The sequence below is a fragment of the Melanotaenia boesemani genome, chromosome 21, assembly GCF_017639745.1.
Source record: "Melanotaenia boesemani isolate fMelBoe1 chromosome 21, fMelBoe1.pri, whole genome shotgun sequence".
In the NCBI taxonomy this organism is placed as follows: Eukaryota; Metazoa; Chordata; class Actinopteri; order Atheriniformes; family Melanotaeniidae; genus Melanotaenia; species Melanotaenia boesemani.
The window spans coordinates 4228989-4251758 of NC_055702.1; the positions used below are offsets into that span (position 1 = coordinate 4228989).

General features: G+C 40.8%; 1 protein-coding gene across 3 annotated transcripts in view; it reads right to left on the minus strand.

The window, feature by feature from the left end:
* LOC121632222 (SRC kinase signaling inhibitor 1-like) overlaps window positions 1-22770 on the minus strand; it is a 152994-nt gene that overhangs the window by 25484 nt on the left and 104740 nt on the right. For all 3 annotated transcript variants that reach the window (XM_041973482.1, XM_041973484.1, XM_041973483.1), the window contains exons 5-8: window positions 15833-16034; window positions 11259-11388; window positions 5943-6114; window positions 493-1415 (exon numbers count right to left, since the gene is read on the minus strand). In XM_041973482.1, the coding sequence (XP_041829416.1) occupies window positions 493-1415; window positions 5943-6114; window positions 11259-11388; window positions 15833-16034 (1427 nt within the window). The remainder of the gene's footprint in view (window positions 1-492; window positions 1416-5942; window positions 6115-11258; window positions 11389-15832; window positions 16035-22770) is intronic.

Here is a 22770-nt window from a genome sequence, read left to right on the forward strand (position 1 = left end):
AAAATAAGCCTGGATTGTTGTCACACACTGTACTTAAAAACTGTTGCTCATTAAAAGATTACCAGCCGTTAACTTTTTCGTGTTGTTGGACAGAAAGGCAGGACGTCTCGATGGGTGGGATGAGATATTAGAAATAATTTCACATAAAAGGCTGTTTCTGTCTGTTCTGTAACTGTGCCAATTATTCTCCACAGCTGTCTTTAAAGGTAAAAAACTAAAAGTGACTGTGTATTGTGTTATTGGACCACAGTATTGGTTCAGTTGATGAAATGACTGTAATAGACTGTAATTAGAGTACAGAGTAAATCTACCATAAATGAGGTTAAGCTGAACGTTGTTGTATCAGGAACAGTAATTTCTCTGTTTTCTTCTGGACATTTACTGTGACCGACATATCTGGAGCTAAATCTAATCACTGCAATAGTAAATGTACATGAAACAGCTCCTACTGTACACAGATGATCAGAATTTTAATGTGCTGTTCAGTCCTACCTGGTTTCCGTTTCATTCCCCAGCAGAGGTGAGCCGAAGCCTCCTGCTCCTCCTCCTTCCCCTCCGGCCATCAGACAGAGCTGCTCTGCAGTCAGACCCAGTCCCGGGCCCTGGCCCCTGGCTTTAGGACTGTCTCCAAACACAGAGGAGGTGATGGAGTCCCTTCTCAAATTCTGCCTCCCGGGCGAGCCCCGAGTGGGCATGGTTCCTCCGTATGAATCCCTCAGGTCGGGTATCTTCTGTGGGGAGGAGGGTGGTGGCACCCGCAGCCCCATGGCCAACATAGAAGCAGCGTAGGCGTCGTTATAAAGTGGTCCCCCAGGCCTGTAGAGGGCGCCACTTTCCATCAGCTCTCCCTGTAAAGCAGCTGCAGAATAGGAGGTGAGAGTACGCACTGATCCAGGGCCACCACCTCCCCCGCCTCCACCTCTGCGGTATAAGGAGCCATACGGGTCGGCTCTGGCTGGCAGAGGAGAGTGAGGACCTCCAGCAAGACTCAGCCGACTCGGGTCCGGGCCCAGAGAATACGGATCCGCGTAGATCCCACCTCCCATCCGGTCATCTCCCCGCAGCAGCACCATGCTTCTGTGCCCCCCCACTTCATCATCGGGCTTCACATCCCTCCGCTCCAGGATGGCGCTAGAGGAGGTGGAGAAGGCCGGCTGGGTGTGATGGGGCTGGTGGAGCTGAGGCTGCTGGTGGGGAGAGGAGTGGTGGGACTGGGAGTGTGGGTGTGGCAGGGAGTGGGTGTGGTGGGGTGGCCCTGCGTAGGAAGAGGGTCTGCCGGTGCTGTAGAGCAGACGGGCACGGGACGGCGAGCCATGAGGAGGCGAGGCAGATGAGGACGAATGCTGGGAAGACATGGGAGGGTTGCTGAGGCGACGGCTAGGTGAAGAGTCCTGCGGAGCATACACCATCTCCCTCTGTCACAACAAGAAAGCACAGACACAGAGATGGACGTGAGTCTGTCAGCAGTCAGCAAACAGAAAATCACAGTGATGCATTTGAGGCCCTCAGGAAACAATAATTGTCCTTAAAAGGTGTTAGTACATTTGTTTAAAACCAACAAATTTAAGACAACTTCAACTTTTTCACACACTAAGAGAGAATACATGTAGGTCAAACAAGCATTTTAAGCACTTTTCCCTGTTTTTTTCTTTTTTATTAGCAAATTCTGGCTTTAAAATGAACTTCCCATGAGTTAAAATCAACCTAGATTGCAACTTAGATAAAAATTTAACTATTGTCAAAAAATATATATACATAACCTATAAAATATTATATACAACTCTACGGTGAGCTAATTATTAAATTAAGTCTTTACCTGTGTCTTTTATACATCATGATGAGATGTTTTCTGTCAAGATGATCAAACCTGCATGAATTCTATTGACACATATCACAAAGCCTGTTTGTCGGCTCACATAATCACCCAACAAACCCACTCATGATGCTGCAGCGTAGAAATCTGAGTTTATGTCCTTCAACTTTGTGATTTTCAAGGGCAAAACTGGGACCTTTGCAAGATTGTTGCCATGGCGATGGCTGTGGTCTGGGTTTGCGTTGGGTGTTAGTGTGAGTATTCTTTTCAATTTGCAAACATTGGTTAGCACTTTGTGCTAGTTGTGTATGAAAAGTGCTTCATAAATAAAATTGGATTAGAAGAGTTGTTTACTGCATCTTTAGTATCAGTGTGGGAAGTTTGAACAGGAAGTCAGGCTCGGAGGTTTGCCGGTTCCTACAAGCAACGACTGAATGCTGGATAATCGCAGCTGTTTTAACATCATGCTGCATTCCTCAGCTTTGCTTTTGAAAAAATCATAAATTTCTTACATTTTTAAAGTCTTTAATGTGCTCACAAAAAAAAAAAAAAACTGAAAAGGAGATTTTGTAAAAAGTAAAACATGTGAGAAGGTGCTGTTTCATGCAGCTTTCAGACGTTCATGGAGGCTGCTTCATGATTGACAGGAAAGACTCTAAACTGCCTCCTTAAGTGCGGTTTCAGTTGCACTTGATGGCTTATTGATGGTCTAAGCTTGAGGAATTATCTCTTGGCATCAGTCCTAAATGTCAGAGAGGAAGGCAACACAAAGCAGAACACAAGCAGAAATCAGCAGCAGAATCAGTTGGAGGCGGCCAGACGAGTCATAGATTAAACCGGAGAACACAAAGAAACACAACACTGTAATTGCTCATGACGCATGAGGCTTTCTCCCAGAGACGATGCAAATTGAAAAGCCAATATCTCCACATAATAACCCTGAAGACTCTTGCAACAACACCCTATGGACATCCTCTCAGCAGACCCTGGTGCCATAATTTTCCATTGTGTATCTTAGCAACAGCCTTGCATCAGCACCATCTTTAAACCACTCTGACAACACACAGACATTCCATTAATCCTCCAAGATCCCCTGAAGTCATGAGACGTCTAAAGCATGTGCACGAAAAGTTTATCCGACGTCATCGTTCACAACTGGCTCTTCTCCTGCTGAGGAAAATCTGCCAATCAATCTCACCCTCCACCATCTCCTGTCCTTCAGACACACTCTTAGATTGGTCTCAGCAGTCCTGGTCATGCTTTTGTGCTCTGCAATCAGGGAATAATCTTGGCTGTGCTGGCAAAAGTTCAAACCCCTCCTCCCTCACTGTGCACACACACACACCAACACTCACCTTGACAATAAAAGAAGCAGCCAAAGTACCTTACACACATAAAACGGTATGCTCCCGGTTCAATAAGGCTGTAAAACGCTCAGAAGATTTCAGAACATAACTGGAGAGTGTGACGGATCCCGTGGGAACAGCTGACCTCCAAAACATTAGCGGGCAGCTGAAAATCATTCACAGCGGCAGGCAGAGATGCAATCACACACAGGCATGTAAACAAAAAGCCTGAGGCTGTCTGACTGCAACAAACACCAAAGGTGTCAAAAAAAAGAAGGAAACCTTCGCTGTCGACAGCACTCACTTCATCTCAGCTGTTTAACATGTAGATTCAATTACACTGAACAACATATGTCTGTGTGCATGTGTGTAACATGATTTATCTAGTTTACTATCCATTCTGTTATGCTTCTTGCTGATTTCTCATTTTTATATTCCGTGTGATTAACTAAATCCAAGGTTATTAACATGAAAACTGACTGCTAAAGTTTATTTTACTGCAGCTGTAATTAAATTCATAAAACATTTAGAAGTTTACTAATCAAGCGTATAGCACATTTATTCTTCCAGCCGCTGAAATATTTCTGTAGCTCATCAGTAAGACAGCAACTGCTGTTACTCTGACAAAAAATATACATAATCTAAAAATTACCTTTTCATATACTTAAAAAAAACAAACTCTTAACATCTGGGTTTTGAACACAGTGAAAAAATAAATTCCAGTCACTTTATTGGTACCAGCTCCGATCAGCGTTGATGGGGACATAACATCCGGGTGCTTATGCCAATTTTCACTCAGGGTGAGCTGATTAGGATCAGCTCATCTTAAATAAGCCTGTTTACCAACCACAACGTCAAACAATGAACAAAAATAAACACACAGCTGTCAGCTCAACCTAAAACAACTAATGAGCCTAATTTACTCAGCTAGTCATCACCAGAACGTGTCCAAACATTCATTTTCATAACTTTATAAATTGTAAATTAGCCTGTTTCATATACAAAGTTCTCCATGGGCTTGCTCCTCCTCTTTTGAGCTTTAGGAGTGTGTTCATAGGAATTTTTGACCATTCCTTAAGAAGGACATTTATGAGGTCAGACACTGATGTTGGACGAGACGGCCTGGCTCTCAGCCTCACTCTAATTCATCCCAAAGGTCTTCTGTCGGGTTAAGGTCAGGACTAGTCAAGTTCATCCACACCAGACTCGCTCATTCATGTCTTTATGGACCTGCTTTGTGCACAGTCGTGGTGGAACAGGAAAGGGTCATTCCCAAACTGTTCCCACAAAGTCGGAAGCATGGAATTGTGCAAAATCTGTTGGTATGCTGAAGCATTCAGAGTTCCTTTCACTGGGACTAAGCCCAGCTCCTAACCCCCCCCCCAAAAAAATACCCAGCCATAATCCTCCTCCACCAAACTTTACACTTGGCACAATGCAGTCAGACAAGTACCGTTGTCCTGCCAACTGCTATACCCAGACTCTTCATCAGATCGCTGGATGGTGACTCCAGAGAACACGTCTCCACTGATCCAGTGCTGGTGTGCTCTACACTGCATCCCATGCTTTGCATTACTTTTGGTTATGTCTGGCTTGGATGCAGCTGCTCCACTGTGGAAACCCAATCCATGAAGCTCTGTTCACACTGTTCACGAGCAGATCTGAAGGCCACAGTTTGGAGGTCTGTAGCAATTGGCTCTGCAGAAAGTCTGCATGCCTCAGTGTTTGATTGTTATACACCTGTGGCCATTGAAGTAATTGGAACACCTGATTTAAATTATTTGGATGGGTGGGTGAATAATTTTGGCAATATAGTGTACCATAAGAATAAATAAAAATTTATGAAAAAAGAATCTCTGTTCTGGATCACAATGTTCATAACTGACGCCAAAAACTTTGATGTCTAAATTATCTGCTGTTATAAAAAAAAAACAAAACAGTGAATCTATGAAACAAATGTGCCAATATCACATTAACTTTGAACAACAGCTTCTAAACAACGCAAAGCTCTGAGGCACATTAAAAACACAACCGGACTTTTTGTACGCTAATATAACGGCTCAGAAACAAGAATGGCTCAAAATAAGAAAGTAAAATAAAACAGATGTCCGACTTACTTAAGACTGCTGTGCACAGAGAGGGTATGTCTAAGAGACTTTGGTTTCAGGCTACTTCATCTTTCTTCTAAATGCACCTAAAAACACTAAATGACAATAAAGACCTGCTATTTATTCTTAGCTGCCACCCCCCCACCTGAAAACACTCCCTCCCTCATTAGTTCCCGCGAGACTCGGGTCTCAATGCTACACTTTTGAATGATTTTTTTTTTTTTTAAAAAGAGATCCGATGGTGGTATCAGGGTGAAAGGAGAGTGAAAGGAGGTAGGATGCATTCAACAAGCAGTCATCAGCAGGTCCTTCGTGTCCATTTTAACATCTCTAAGCAGCATTTTAAGTTAGACTTCTGCTGCAACATTAAAAGTGAGCAACCATGACCTCAAGCCCCAACAAACTGGAGCACCAGCCTGTCATCTCACTCCAGTGTTTCCTGTTTCAGTCTGCTGGCATCCAGCCGACTCAGCAGTGAAGATGTGAAACGCTGGCGCTGGTCCAGGAGTGTTGGAAAAAGGTCACATGACTCAGAATAAGAACTGAGTCACATCACCTCATTCCTAGAGAGCAACTTGAGCTTGGAAGCATTAGAAAAAACGAACCAGTGTTTGTAAACTGATGAGGCGTTTAATGGGAATTAAATAAACGACGCAGACATGCACACACACTTACCCGCAGGTCTCCGTTTGCCAGGTGGGGGTTGTGGTGTCCAGGGTAGGTGCCATAGATTGGCTCTTTGCAGTAAATTTTAATTACGCAGCGGTCCTGAACGTCTCGCGGGTCCTCCAGCTCATAGAAGACGTTGCGGGTTTCATCTTTGATCAGCAGAGCCGTGCTGGGGGACCTGTACATCAACATTAACAGAAAAACAATCAAACAAAAACACTGATAAACAGTCTGTGCAAAGGGAATTTCAGCTGCTAATAGACTGTGATGTATATTCACTTATGGAGTGGGAGGAGAACTTGGAGGTCTTTTACTGAGATGCTGTAATGAGGTGATCGAGTGGACGTGGTTTGATATTGAACTCATCAGAAATGTAATAATCAGTGTAAAGAGCTGAGAGAGTCTGGCTGATTAGAACAATGTGAAGAGCAGATTTCATCAGGCAGTTTCAGAGTAGACTTTACAGATAACCTGTAATTAACATCTAAATGAAAATACTTAATCATTTTTTTACCCAACAGTTAGAAAATAGCTAGATAAAAGCCACAGCAGGATAAAAAGGGCATAGGTAAACCAGGAATAACACACCAAACTGACTGAAACCGACTGGAAGACACAGAGGACTAGGAGGACAAGGAAAGAAAACAAGGAGGAGGAGCAGAAGAAACCAAGTCGTATCTATACAGAGCGAGTAATAAGCAAAATGAACAGGTGCTCATCAGCAAACAGAAACCAGGTGGACAGAAAGTAAACTGAACTAAATACACAACAGGACAATCTCTACAACTCTTTCTCAATCCTGGTCCTCACAGACCCTGACCCTGCATGTTTTAGATCTTTCCATACTTTAACACACCTGACTGAAATGAATGGCGCATTAGCAGGTTTGCAAAGAAGTTGAACATTTCAATTAATCTGAATCGTGTGCTGGAGTTGGAAACATCTACAATATGCAGGGCAGGTGTTTCTGAGGACCAGGATTGAGGTAAAAACAAATAAAGAAATGGGGAAAAAGGTTGGAAGATTGAGAAATGAGGAAAGAATAAATGCATTTAAGAATGATCTTATCAAAGAAAATTGGAACAGTGTTTACAGCACAAGTGATGTAAATAAGGCCTATGAATGTTTTTTACAAAAATATCTATGGTTATATAATAAAAATTGCCCAAAAAAGATATGGGAGGATAATGATAATGCAAGATGCAACAATAAACCCTGGATCACAAAAGGAATATTAAAATCTTGTAAGAAGAAGAATAAACTTTACAGGGATTTTGTAAAATACCGGACAGAAAATACAGAAAAGCGATATAAGGCCTATAAAAATAAGTTAACAACTATAATGAGATATGCAAAGAAAGATTATTATACCAAAATGTTAATGGAAAATAAGAATAATATTAAAGGAATGTGGAAAGTGTTAAGGAATGTTATAGGTAGTAAAATGGTTCGTAGTCATCCTGCCTATTTAATTAATGAGCAGAATCAAGAAATAAGTGTTGCACAAATAGCAGATGAATTTAATTCATTTTTTGTTAATGTTGGCCCAAATCTTGCCAAAACGATATCACCACATAATGATAATGAAAAGGAAAGTTTGAAATGTGAAAGCAAAGTCATGCAATCAATATACCTTGGTAGGGTAAGTGAGAATGAAATTATTTCTGTTGTATCCAAATTACAAAGTAAACGTTCATGTGACAGTGATGGCTTAGATATGTTTATTGTTAAAGAGAGTGTACACTGCATTAGCAGACCATTAGTATATATATTTAATTTGTCCTTCAATACTGGTGTCTTTCCAGAAAAAATGAAGGTGGCTAAAATTATTCCACTTTTTAAATCAGGCAACAGGCAAAGCATCACAAATTATAGACCTATATCTTTACTTTCGCAGTTTTCAAAAATTTTGGAGAAGCTTTTTGTTAAAAAGTTGGACGCTTTTATTGAAAAACATTCTTTGATATATGACAATCAGTTTGGTTTTCGTAGTAATCGTTCAACAGCTTTGGCAATAATGAAAATTACAGAGGACATAACCACAGAACTGGACAACAAAAATCACACAGTGGGAGTTTTCATTGACCTTAAAAAGGCTTTCGACACTTTGGACCATCGTATACTGATTTCCAAATTACAGTCATATGGAATTAGAGGTATAGTGTTAAACTGGGTTATTAGTTATTTAGAAAACAGACAACAATATGTGGAGTATCTTGACCATAAATCTATGGTGAAAACAATTCTCTGTGGAGTCCCTCAAGGCTCTGTGCTTGGACCTAAACTTTTTACATTATATATTAATGACCTTTGTGATGTATCAAAAATTTTACGTTTTATTCTATTCGCAGATGATACAAATTTTTTTGTGTCAGGAAAGAACTTAAAACTACTAATGAAAATAATAGAACAAGAAATGGTACTACTTCAGAAATGGTTCAGTGAAAATAAATTGTCTTTAAATTTAAGTAAAACAAGGTTTATGCTGTTTACAAATCAAAAATGCCCTGAAAATATTGATTTAAGTTTAAATGGAATCAGTATAAAGAGGGTGTCTGAATTTAGATTTTTAGGAGTAGTTATTGATGAAAAATTAAAATGGAAGTCACACATAGCATTCGTTAAAAAGAAAATTTGTAAAAACATTGCTGTGTTGAGTAAGGTCAAGTTTATGTTAAATTATAAGGCAATGCGAATTCTCTACTGTTCTCTTATTTTGCCATACTTGATGTACTGTTTGGAAGTGTGGGGTAATTCCTATAGCACCAATCTAAGCCCTCTAATTGTCTTACAAAAGAGGGCAATACGAATAATTAATAAAACTGCTCCTAAAGAGTCGACAACAGGATTGTTTCTGAAGTCAGGACTGTTAAAATTGCAAGACTTGGTTGTGATGAAAACATTATTAGTAATATATAAAGCTAGACATTTCTTGTTGCCACTTGGACTACAAACGCTTTTTATCCTAAATGATGAATCAAGTAGACGATATTGTGACTTTCAACATCCTTTTGCAAGAACTACACTCAAACAAATGAGTGTTTCAGTGGTTGGTGTAAAACAATGGAACTCACTTAAAACAGATCTTAAATGTTGTTCAAATATTCTCCAATTTAAATATAAATATAAAGAGTACATAATTAAAATGTATGAAAAGAATTGTCTGAATGGTTAAGAAAATAGAGGCATCTGCTGGATGTATTTGTGTTTTAAGAATCTACTGTTGATGAGGCTGTCCTGTTCGTTTAGAAATGAGGATGGGGTAGGAGTTAATAAGATTAATTCTTCTTCCTACTCCAATTCTCTCTGTTTTTTGTTTTTTTGTGTTTTTTTTTTTTTTTCTCTCTTTCTATGGAATGTATTACAATTGTTGTATTTAAATTATTGTAATTATGAAATGTTTTGTTTTGAATTTGATGCATTAACGTGGGAAGAGGGGAAAGGAGAAGGGGGAAAGAAAGGAAAAAAAAAAAGGAGAAAAAAAAAGAAGAGAGAATAAATAAATAAAAGAAAAAAAAAAAAAAAAAAGAAAATACTGCTCTACAGAATAGAATAAGTATTTGGGAACTCAGATGAGAGGAGGTATGGTCTGCAGGGCCCTGCATAAGAACAACAGCAAGAGCCATTCTTGGCCTGGGCCCTGGACCCAGCCTGGCCCAGGGATGGAATGCAGGCTGCAAAGATAAACTGGGAACCGGCATGGGACGCAGGGTGGGGGGTGGTCTTGGAACTGCCATAAGGAGCTGGAGCTCCAAAGACCAATGCAGAACCAGATAATGGCTGTGGTCCAGGAGACGAAGGCCGTGGCCATGGAGCCAAAGACCACGGTCTTGGAGACCAAAGCCGTGGCCCCGAAGATGAAGCTAGGCCTTTATGAACCTTGCCTACTAACACTGAAGTGTATCCTCTTTTGTGATGAGTGTGGTGAGTCAGAATTAAGGCAAGATGGGATGACCCCTGGACGCCTCCCTGATGAGGTGTTCCAGGCACATCCCACCAGGAACAGCTGGAAAAAAAGGGCTGCAGCCCTGCAAACCGATCCCAGATAAGCATTAAAAAATGGATGGATGGTGATGAGAGGTCAACAGGCACTGACATCAAGATCAAAGACAAGTGTTCTAGACCTGCTCAAGGACTTCTAGATATGCCACCTTGTTGATCATCACATAAACTGAAACTGACTGGTGGGATGCTTTCTAGCAAGTCTTAAAGCTGAACAAAAGCCCACAATAAAATGTTCTTCATGGAAGAAGTATTCTTAGATAAGACAAGCAGGGGAAAAAAGGCTGAGGAGGAGTGGGAACAGGTCAGATGGAGGAATGAATCCTCTGAGCAAAGACCTCAACATTATGATGCAGTGCGGGATTATCTTAATAGAAAACAGAACAAAGAGCAGCCAACATCCAAAAATGGGCTTTGGAAAGTCCTTCAAGAAGTTTGGAGTACTATTCCTGAAGACTTCTTAAAGAAAAGACAAGAAAATTTTCTAAAGGCCCATTTATGCTTGATGCAAGAGATGGATACGCAGACGGACGGACAGTTTCACCCGTCTTCTGAGTCAGATATGCATGTAATCTGGTCCGTTTTCAGGCAGCTTAGCCAGCTTGACACAGAAGCCGGAGCATTACCACCAGAAATCACGGGGGCAGTGTTGAGCAGAATAGCCGACATGCAACCAGAGAAGAAGAGAAGCAGGAAGGAAACAAAAAAGCAGAAGAATGAAGGTGAGCACCAAAACTGTGTAAATTGAGTGAGCTTTTGAAGAAAGACTATGCGAGTGTTTAAGGCGTGTCGGGGGGTTGGAAACAACTTTATAGCGACGCATTACCGCTGCCAAACGGTGTCTGAAACTGACGTTGGTTCGCGGGAGTGAACTCTGAACTCAGCACTGCCCACTAGAAGAACTGACTTAACAACTCAAAAGTATGAGGACTGCCACGTATGACGTTTGAAACTGACCTCCCTAAGGAAGCATAAAAAGGCCTTAAGAGGGTTCAGACTGTGATGAAGAATAATGTTCACTTTCTATTCTATTAAAAAGGGTTGGAAATTGGAAAAATTTACAGAAACAAGGGGTGAGCCAAGACTTTTCGCACAGTGACTTACCTCCTTTGGGTTTTTCTCTTTATGTTTTTATTTTTATCCACATTCATTCTCGATGTTTACAGAGATTATCCTTTAATGTCTTTTAGTCTGGAGAGCTGTGCATTACTTAAAACACCCACACTGTGATTTACAATGCATGTTTTAAATGTTTTTAAATGTAAAAACTACTACTATTAATAACTGGTGTGCATGGACGTCAGTCATCTGTCGTCATACCTGAGCATGGCCATGGTGAGCCTCTGGGGGAACATGTGCACAATGAGGGCCCTCAGGGTGTCCAGGCTGGTCAGCTCATGGGTCAGATGCACCCGGCGAGTCTCCTCCCCAAGCTGGAGGAACAAGATCCCTGCATTTATGGATGGGGAGGAGCAATGAGGGAGATCCATGATGGCAGAAGGTGGGATGATGAAGTTAAAAGCATTAATGGGGGCAGAGTGCAGGGACAGATTTTACCTCAGAATATCATGTTTTTATGAGAAACAACTAAATGGTAGCTTCCTTTTTAATGATCCTCTTTAGTTTCATATAAAATGTTTAAGTGCAGTCGGCAAGAGTTCAAGATGTTTCACTGCTTTCCTCAAAACAATTGTAAACATTTGCAATTATACTAGAAATGCAATATAATTAATGTTTGACAGTACAACACTGTTCTGTTTGTGTCCTTTCAGCTGCAGACAAATTGCTGGGGCACGTAGAGCAGCAGAAAAGGCTGAAGTACAGAACAAAACAGCACCAATGACAACATACATGACACTGATTCATCAAGTCACAGTTTAAAATAAGGAGCTGGGCTGGAAAATAGTTTAAATAGAGCTTAATAAATAGAGAGTTTCACCAGGTAGAAGACAATTAGCTGAGTGTTTGGACAACGTGGGCTGGAAACAAAAGGAAAAACAAAAGGTTTAGTTTAGTTTGGTTCTATAGAACAAACTAATTCTTTCCAGAAAACACAATTAAGAAAAATGAAGGATACATTACAAAAACAGACGAAATAATTTAAAAAGTAATTTATGAGAAGCGACCTGTACATTCTTTAGCTCATCGTCCCCCAAAATAACACATTGGACTTTAAGAACTTTTAGTACTAAAGTCTTTTTTGCTGCAGTAAAAGTCCGACACAGTGCCAAGTATTCACTCTGTTTGAAACTTTCCCAAATCAGCTTCTTTAAAATAAGTTTTCTGTGGGTTTTGTGCGATTTGATCAAACATTTCGAAGCAGCATTGCACAGCATGATGCTGACACCGCCATGCTTCACTGTGGGGGTGTTAGGATGATGTGTTGGGTTTGTGAAGAAAAACACTCGTTTTAATCTCATCTGACCCAAAGTACCTTCGTTTATATTTCAAAAGTCTCCCAACACATCTATTGTTTCTCTTTTCTTTATGCAATGTCTTTTTTCCGTCCTTTCTTTCATAAAACCCAGTTTTATGGAGTCTGAGGCTGAAAATATAGTTGCTGTTAACTACATGTACGTGTTTCTCATGGCTGGCTCACATGTTTTGTGTTTGTTTGAAGCATCATTTGTGCATGTCTGATATTTAATATGCGAGTAACTGATAGGGGCAGACTCGGGAGCCATATGACTGTATTTGTAAATATGGCGGAAAGTTTCAGAGCTTTGTGTGTCAGTCATGGCTGGTGTTAAAGCGCTTTATAAACAAATTGATGATGATGATGTTATATGGTTGTAGTGGAATTTTATTCATCAAAGATCACACACTAAGTGAGAATCAAACAAAGTATTTTATTTTAAGAGCCGATCAGCAATGAGAATCCCACAGTCAAAGAGGTTTTGACTGCACGAGTCTGAACAGATACATTTGGGTTTGGTTTATATGAGCTGATCACATCAAGACAAATCATTAGTCCTCTGTTTCAAAGGAATGTTATCAGAAGATTGGAAGGGGAGGTAAATGGAGCTCACTCAGTTCTTATCTGGGTACAAGTCATCCTCCTTCCTTAGTAAATCACAAAACAAGACTTTGTAACAATACAAAGTGCAGACATGTATAAAATTTTCCATTACATGGTACATAACAATAAATCTTAAATGCTGAATCTTGGTAATAATAGTTCCAGAGAACATGTGAAACAGTCCTCACCTAAATACGTCCTAAGAAACAACACCTATCATCTTCACTTAAGCTACAAAAAAAGCAGCTTTAAGCTATTTCATGATGCTAAAAACCCAAACATGAGCTAACAACGGTTTGCAGCATCTTAAATTGTCATGATTGTTTTAACACTGGCTTGGAGAATGCGCCTGATGTGCTGGTTGCCATTTGTCCCGTTTATACCGTCTCTGTCCCCTCTGTCTCTGTCCCCTGCAGATGCATCGTCCTCCTCCACATATGCTGGAACGATGCAGTGGGGACGGAGATGATTTTGCTTCCTGACAAAGCCATTAATCTGAGATGACACATAGCTTGACAAGTCTATTAGGAAGAATTAGACAGCTATGTTTACATTCTATGCTCAACTCAGATGAGTAAAGTCCTGTAGAAGGACGCTGCTTAACGGCCAGAAAATCACTGATAGGTCGCCATTATCAAAGTGACGTTAACTCGAGACGGTGAAAACGTAGGCCTGTGATCATACAGGAGTCTTCACTAGAAGCAAACATGGAAGCTAAACTTTTACCGACTTCAGCTCATCTCAGAATGATCTACCTGCAGATTTTAGTGATGGGAAAGTTTAGACTATTTTTGATGAATCAGTGTGACTCAGATGCTGACATGACTACTAACAGTGAAGCCTAACATGCATGTGCTGCATCAGTCCCTTATTAATGCTCCACACTGTCGCTATAGAAGTTAAACATGTTCATAGTTTAAATTAATCTCTCATAAATTTTGTCCTCTCAGGCAGCAGTACAGACAACATAGATGCTGATTCCTGGTCTTAGACTCAGAAACAGAAAGTTTGAGCTAGAATCACAGCAGGGCCTCAACGATTGTCTGACAAAATTATCTGTAGTTTTGTTAAACAACGTTAATATTTAACTAACCTAAAACTGACATTAAATCTTGTGTAGTTTGCTTTTTTGTAATTATGTATGACCCCGGTTGGGTTCACAGCAACGTGACACGTTCAGTGAACGCAGCCTTAAAAAAAACCCCAAAACATGTCTTTGTTGACATTTAGTTTCGACTCGGCGTGAGGTCGATCCTTTTTAGTCGTCAGTGTGCAACTGTAGAGGAAACAGCCTTCAATTTCAGATTTTCTTTTATTTCCGCCGTTCCAGTATTATTTGTGTGTCAAACAGCAGCTATTCTAGTAAAAAACAGCTGGAAATCAAAGCTAGCCACATGTTTTCCTGAGTTTCTGAAATCTTTGAAATTCAAAAGAAATGTTCAGAACCATTTTTATAATGTAGTTTCCAGAAAGACGCCTCTTAAGTCCAGGTGGAAGTCCTGTAGCCCTTTAATCTGTTTTCTCTGAGAGAAATCCAGAGATAATATGTAGGATTTATTTATTCTTTACAGAGCAGAGGGGATGTAGTCAGAATGAGGCTTCTTGGTTACTTTACTTTGTCTCTACATTATTTTGTTATGTTGGCATCAAAATAAAGAAAAATGTAAAACTTAGACCTAAAAGGAGTGTTGATGTGATTTTAAACATATAAAATATTTGTAATGTAAAATCATTGTGATAATTGTAAAATGGTACCACGAAAACCCGTAATCGTGACCTCCCAAGCTACATCATCATTTTTCTCTCGTACATGAGATGAAAACCTGATTTTTGTGACTGTTTACGAGATGCAGTGATGGCTAGGGCTGCAACGGTTAGTCAACATTGTCGGCAATAGTTGACAATCAAAATAGTTGACAATGAATTTATCTGTCAAAAGAAAAAGAAAAACTACAGAGTGAGACATCGTCTTCTTTTTTCTATTTTTTTTAACTCTGCCTGGAGTTGCACATGCGCAATAAAGTCCGCCGGGGGAAAAATATGGCGGCAGACCAGGGAGCAAAAGGGCGGCAGAGAACGTCAAAAGTCTGAAATAACTTCACATTAAACTAAATAAATTAAATACATGTGAGATTTGTAAAATAGACCTTGTGTACCACGGAAGTATGTCTGCAACGCTCCAACATTTAAAGAGGAGGAACGTCGGACTTACTTAACAACCTCATGCAAGATTTCAAAGCTGAAATTGAAATAGGAGCCATTTAATAATTACGAGATCCATAATCCGATTGGTCAACTAGTTGTTTAAATAATCGACCATCAGAATAGTCATTAGTTTCAGCCCTACTGATGCCGTTTATTCTTTATTAATCCCAAATGGGAAATTAGCCGCTACATTTATCCCATCTCTAGTCACTTGAGAATGTAGGACTGAAACATGAATCTGGGCCCGGGGTGAAGTTGGGGGTTAAGCCCACAGTGGGCCACCTGTGTCGCCAGTCTGGAGACTTAATGGTTAGCTGTTAACATAATAATAAGTTAAAGCTGATTTAACCTCTTAAAGTCTTACTGTATTCGCCTGAAATGGGTTTTTATGGATGAAAGATGTGCTGTGGAACAACTATCTTACTGGACTACTTTCACTGGACCCTTGCTGATGTAACAGGAGTGTTTTTGTTGGAGTATCAACTGCTGCTAGAGTACAAAATGGCTTTAAAGATAAATAGGTAGGTACTTAGAAGGGAGACTGAGTAAAATACTTTGGTCATGTCCAGCCCACTGGGAGTGGTCTGGTACCTGGTGGAGCCATAAAAAAATCTTACTGGTGGCCAAACAGAGTGAAGCTCATGCTGATGATTGTTCTGAGGGGTCTGACCTGGCGCCCTTAGCTTGGCTTGGCTGGACGAGCGGGCCAGTGGCAGACTCTGACGCAGCCGGTTCATCCGGTTGAAGCCGATGGGGATGTCGGGCTCGGACATGGTCTCCAGATTTTCAGCAGAGGCGAAGGAAACCCTGCTGGCCTGGTCAGCGAGTGCCGGCTGTGTCGGGCTGAGTCGGGTCACACGTGGTGTTCGAGTCTGAGAAACAGAGCAAGAAAACAGTGCAGATTATGAGTCAATAAGATCTGTAGAAAAAACAAATAAGCTCAGAAATCAAACAGCGACTGATCCTCTGTTTCAGACAAAACCTTCACCTCCGACAGAGCAGCCTTTCCATCGCCATCTAAAAGGAGCTGAATCCTGAGGATAAAATTAGAGCAGCTCTGTCAGTCAGGTTAAATGAACCGAGTCAACTCAATGCTGCAGTCTCCTGCCTCAGAATCACCCAGCCCGAAACCTACTGGAACATTTTAAATTAAATGTTGGAAAGAAGAAGCTGATGAAAGAGACAAAAGTTACAAGAAAATAATAAAAGGTGCACATGTGAAATTATTCTGTTCAAAAGATAAAATAAGTGGATGTAAATCAACAAAGCGCTCTGGACTCAGGCAAAGACGACGTTCAGTTACTGACTCGGCCAACTTGAGCAATGCGACATTAACAACAAGGACAAAGCCGAACTCAGCCTCCACCTGTAACGCAGATTCCCACTGATAGTTCACCTGTCCAGTCAGAGCTGCCAGGGAGCCCAAACTGTGAAGGACCTCCCGTTTCCAGCAGAGCCGGGCGCTGCTGCAGCAGGTTGGCTTTTAATGAATCCTTACTGACAGACATTTTCCAGCCCAAAGAATACAGTAATGAGCTCCCTCAGTGAAGCCAGCTCCGATTGTCTTATGCATCTGTGGTCTTCACACACACACACACTTTGTGGATCCAGTTTGAGTTCTTGAGGTTACAGCAAGCTGTGAACATGCAGCCATGCATGTGTGTGTGCAAACATAAGGAAAGCACAAACAATCATGTCAAAACGCATTAAAGAGAAGGCAAACTGCAGTCTGCTGCACTGAAACGCCTCTCAGGGGGGGTTCTCTTTCTACTTTAATAAAGATGTTTTAAACGTGGAAACCATACACATGTTTAAACACTGAGAACAGCCTGACTGTGTACATGTGCTGCCTCTTCTGTTTGGAGAGTTATGGTCTCAGAGCGGACTCGTCAGCCAGACACACACCTTCTGCTTTCAACAACAAACTACTGAAGAGAAAAAAAATGCAGCAACTGGGAATCTTAAGTTTGTGTTCAGCCAGCTGTGACAAAAGAATGAGGGAAGATGAGTTAGAAACAGAGCACCCACTGGAGAAATGAAAGAAACAGAGTAAAGAAGGAATAAAATAAAATATGATGCACTCCCCTCTTCTCCTAACTTACATGCTTTTTCTTTTTAGATTTGCTGCCAATGTCTTTAAATTGAAGTTAAGAAGAAGAGGACGAGCTTGGCTCGAGGTTTAGTGTTGTTTATTTTCCACACAGACAGTAAATAAACTCTCCCACATGATCCCAGCCAACATCCTCCCTCTCATGCTCTCCCAGAAGACACTTGTGAGACATTTAAGTGCCTTTGCCTGCGATAAGAAATGCCAGCAAGCTGTGCGCGACCGTCACTGCAGTTGTTCCTGAACAGTGACTTTGTTCTTAAATTTCATGCAGATCTGAATCCAAGACGAGCCCCTCCCTGTTTGTCACAGCCCCAACATCATAAAACAGAGACTGTGCCAGGAGATGATAGCAGGAAAAGGTTTGCTGTCTGTCTAGAGGTTTCAAAGGTAAGCATGCTCAGCTGCAGGAGAATCCCCTCCTGCATCCTTCATTAGGCATCCCTCATATCTCAACCTTCACAGCTAATTAACACAATGAAACCAATGCAGCATCCAAAACCTACACTGCCAGGTCCACAATGATCCAGGTGCACAATGATGCACGTCCACAATGATGCAGGTGCACAATGATGCAGGTGCACAATGATGCAGGTCCACAATGATCCAGGTCCACAATGATGCAGGTGCACAATGATCCAGGTGCACAATGATGCAGGTCCACAATGATGCAGGTGCACAATGATGCAGGTCCACAATGATGCAGGTGCACAATGATCCAGGTCCACAATGATGCAGGTCCACAATGATCCAGGTGCACAATGATGCAGGTCCACAATGATGCAGGTGCACAATGATGCAGGTGCACAATGATGCAGGTCCACAATGATGCAGGTCCACAATGATGCAGGACCACAATGATGCAGGACCACAATGATGCAGGTCCACAATGATGCAGGTCCACAATGATGCAGGTCCACAATGATGCAGGTCCACAATGATGCAGGACCACAATGATGCAGGTCCACAATGATGCAGGTCCACAATGATGCAGGTGCACAATGATGCAGGTGCACAATGATGCAGGTCCACAATGATGCAGGTCCACAATGATGCACGTCCACAATGATGCAGGTGCACAATGATGCAGGTGCACAATGATGCAGGTCCACAATGATGCAGGTGCACAATGATGCAGGTGCACAATGATGCAGGTGCACAATGATGCAGGTCCACAATGATGCAGGTCCACAATGATGCACGTCCACAATGATGCAGGTGCACAATGATGCAGGTGCACAATGATGCAGGTCCACAATGATGCAGGTGCACAATGATGCAGGTGCACAATGATGCAGGTCCACAATGACGCAGGTCCACAATGACGCAGGTCCACAATGATGCACGTCCACAATGATGCAGGTCCACAATGATGCAGGACCACAATGATGCACGTCCACAATGATGCAGGTCCACAATGATGCAGGTGCACAATGATGCAGGTCCACAATGATGCAGGTGCACAATGATCCAGGTCCACAATGATGCAGGTCCACAATGATCCAGGTGCACAATGATGCAGGTGCACAATGATGCAGGTGCACAATGATGCAGGTGCACAATGATGCAGGTCCACAATGATGCAGGTCCACAATGATGCAGGTCCACAATGATGCAGGACCACAATGATGCAGGTCCACAATGATGCAGGTCCACAATGATGCAGGTGCACAATGATGCAGGTGCACAATGATGCAGGTCCACAATGATGCAGGTCCACAATGATGCACGTCCACAATGATGCAGGTGCACAATGATGCAGGTGCACAATGATGCAGGTCCACAATGATGCAGGTGCACAATGATGCAGGTGCACAATGATGCAGGTCCACAATGACGCAGGTCCACAATGACGCAGGGCCACAATGATGCACGTCCACAATGATGCAGGTCCACAATGATGCAGGACCACAATGATGCACGTCCACAATGATGCAGGTCCACAATGATGCAGGTGCACAATGATGCAGGTGCACAATGATGCAGGTCCACAATGATGCAGGTGCACAATGATGTAGGACCACAATGATGCAGGTGCACAATGATGCAGGTCCACAATGATGCAGGACCACAATGATGCAGGGCCACAATGATGCAGGTCCACAATGATGCAGGTCCACAATGATGCAGGTGCACAATGATGCAGGTCCACAATGATGCACGTGTACAATGATGCAGGTCCACAATGATCCAGGTGCACAATGATGCAGGTGCACAATGATGCAGGTGCACAATGATGCAGATCCGTAATGATGCAGGTCCACAATGATGCAGGTCCACAATGATGCAGGTCCACAATGATCCAGGTCCACAATGATGCAGGTCCACAATGATCCAGGTCCACAATGATAGATTTTTTAAATACCAGCCTTGAGTAATTTTTAAATGTCAAAAACAAACCCAGTTTACAGATTTTAAAAAGTATCGTGCGATATTATGGTATCGCAAACATGCAAAGTTCTTTATCTCTCAGAGGAAAGTCAGGCTTTAAGCAGTCCTCATGAAGCACAGCAAACACACAAAGACCAACGATCAACAAGCAGCAACACAATAAACACAACAGCAGCTCAATCCCCAGCTAACCCAGGAACATGTCCCCCATATTTCATTCCCTGGTTAACCACATATAACGTCGGCTCTATTGTACACTGAACTCTTAACATTTGGTGTCACCTTCTGTCATTAATTCAGAAAACACAGATTTATGTTTCATAACATTTAACTCAACTAAATTTATATCAAATGCATAAGAGAAACCCAAAGTGTTATACGGAGCCAGGAAAATCATTAAAGTACACAAGTAAAACAACTGAAATAAAACAGTTTAAAATATGAATAAAAATGGAAAATTATAAAAGCAAGTTGCAAATCACGATAAAATCTACATAAAAGGAAGACAGTAGGCATTAAGCCTACTTTGGATTCCAAGTTAATAAACTTGACAAGCGACTAATCAGAACTGGGGTGGCCAATGAAATGCCCCCACCCAAAAAATCGCCATTGATTGATTCACCTCAGTAGTCCACTGTTACCAGATTTCTTCTATAACTGTGATGTACAAAGAAAAAAAAACTGTAGCATCTATGTTTCTTAAATTTGTATTGGTCAATGATTAATTTCCTCTCAGATTAGTGGATCAACTACTTCTCTAATTGGTAACAAACACAACAGTTTAAGATTGAAACCTTTTAAAAGCACCTGCAGCTCATTATATGTTAGCTTTAGCATGCTTAGCTTTGCTTGGATTTCAGGACAGAGTGGAAATGTAGTTCTGCTGCATCATAGCTAAATGTACAGTTCTCCGGGGGATTGATCATGTGTATCCTTCTTCTTGGAGATTAAGTCTGACTGGATCGCCTCCTATCTCATTCTGCCTTTCCACACAACTGAATCAGGTCTAATCGCATCTCATCTCTGCTGAATACGTCTCATTTTGATTCGTTGACCAAAGCATCAACCACATTTCATCATATATTTTGTCTTTTTGGTTTAGTTTTTAATTTACTTGACCACGCCACCCGACCAGACTTAGTTTTACTTTAAGGTGCATCAGCGTGACTTAAAAAATATTTTTGTTTTGTTTTTTTTAAGACGAACTACTGAATCTTTGCCATTTTCTTGGTGATGTGCCCCCTATTTAGCAGCTAATTTAGCATCCATCTTGCATCCTGTATGGTGAGTTTACTCCTGGCTTGTCTCAAGTTGTCTCTTTCAATCCTTATTTTCCTCTCTTCCTCTGATAATGTCTTCTGTCATTTCTTTGCTGAATCAGCCACAGTGCACGCTCAAAACGAAATACGGCTGCAACGTAATGCAACTTGATGAAAGTGTTAGAGCGGTTTCTCAATGCACATAATGTACATGCACATCAAACGAGTCCTGAACATCAAGTTTGAAGGTCAGGAAGTTACGTAGTGTGCCTTTAAAATAATGTTGATCTCAAAGGTGTGCACGCATGTGGGAGATTTTACACAAGCCTGTTGTCAAATCATTGAACAGGAACAAAGCTGTGCAGATTTATTATCATCTACCTGTAATTTCGCTCCATTCAGACACTCTTCTTACACATCAAAAAACTACAGTCCCACATTTATTACACAGCACGTGGTTTTAATTCAGCTAAAATTGCTGCACAGAAAACACCGTATATTAAATTTTTTACATATTTGTTAGAAGACTAGTCCACAAACTTGATTCAACTTGAAGCATTTAGAACTTATGAAATAAAGTACTGAAACTATAAAATAATAATTTAGTGCATAACAAAACACTGGATCAAGCTGATTAAAGAAAACTGAGTTCAGATCTGGACTGGAGGATGTAAAACATAAAAACTAGTAAACATGAAACTCATCTTATTATTACAGAAATGTTTAAGAAATAAACTCACATTTTACCGTGTAGAAAGGAGAGGATTAATAAGTTTTTTAGCTAACAGCATCAGAAACACAACAACCTAGAAGCACTCAGGGAGCGCAGAACTCCGCCAGTTTCTGTGTTTTTGCTAATGATCGAGGGCATTATTTAAGCCAGTACATTAAAATACGGGGCAGATATTAGAAGAGTGATTTAATTCTGGTGGTTTGATATGCCGCAAGGTAAACCTGGTGAACTAACTTCCAGTCTGGAATAATGCAGAACCAGAAACCTCCTGATGGTAATTATACCAAAATAATAAGATATTCATTTCCTTTATGAAATAATTCCTTTGGTCCATTTTTTAAAATTATTATTATAATAACTTATTATAATCATTTAAACACACTCATTTTAAGAACTGAGTTATTTGTGTATCTAACAAAGCAATTTAAACATGAGATGGAGACAAAATGAATGTCCCTCCATTCCTGCAACACCGTCACAATCACCTCCACAAGAAGAGCAAAAGGTTAAATATCTGAAAGAATAAAATGAAATGAAAATAAATCCTGTAAGTTAAATTAAACAGAGTTGGAAAAGAGCTTTGATGCAGAAGAAGAAACGTGAAAACTGTATTACAATATTTTTAATAACAGTTAAAATCTTATTTAATTAAAATGGCCGTGAGTGTTTCAGCAACTACAAACTAGATTTAAAATTAGTCTTAACTTTTAAATAGAAAGCAATAAGAAACAAACAATGCCTTCCATATCTGAACGCTGCTTGTCGAACTAAAAGCTGCACAGTGAAAACATCTGAGTGCAGGTTCTTCTTGATCGTTGCTGAGATATTCGCTCTAAAACTTTTCCTTAGTACATCCGAAAGCAGTCTCAATAAGTTGATCAAAATAAATGAGTGGATTCCTCCTGTCTGCCGCAGGATAAGATTAGCTATAATCACCATCCTTGCAAGTGATTTAGTTTAATCCAGAACAAAAGTGAGTTATTTAAGCCAGGTTTCTGCAGGTGATTGAGTTAAATCAGCTATAACAGGCATTTTAGTCTAGGCATAGCATTTAGCTCTGTCTCTGAAAACCGACCCGTCTTCACTTCATTCTGAAATTTTTCCTTAAACTGATAAAT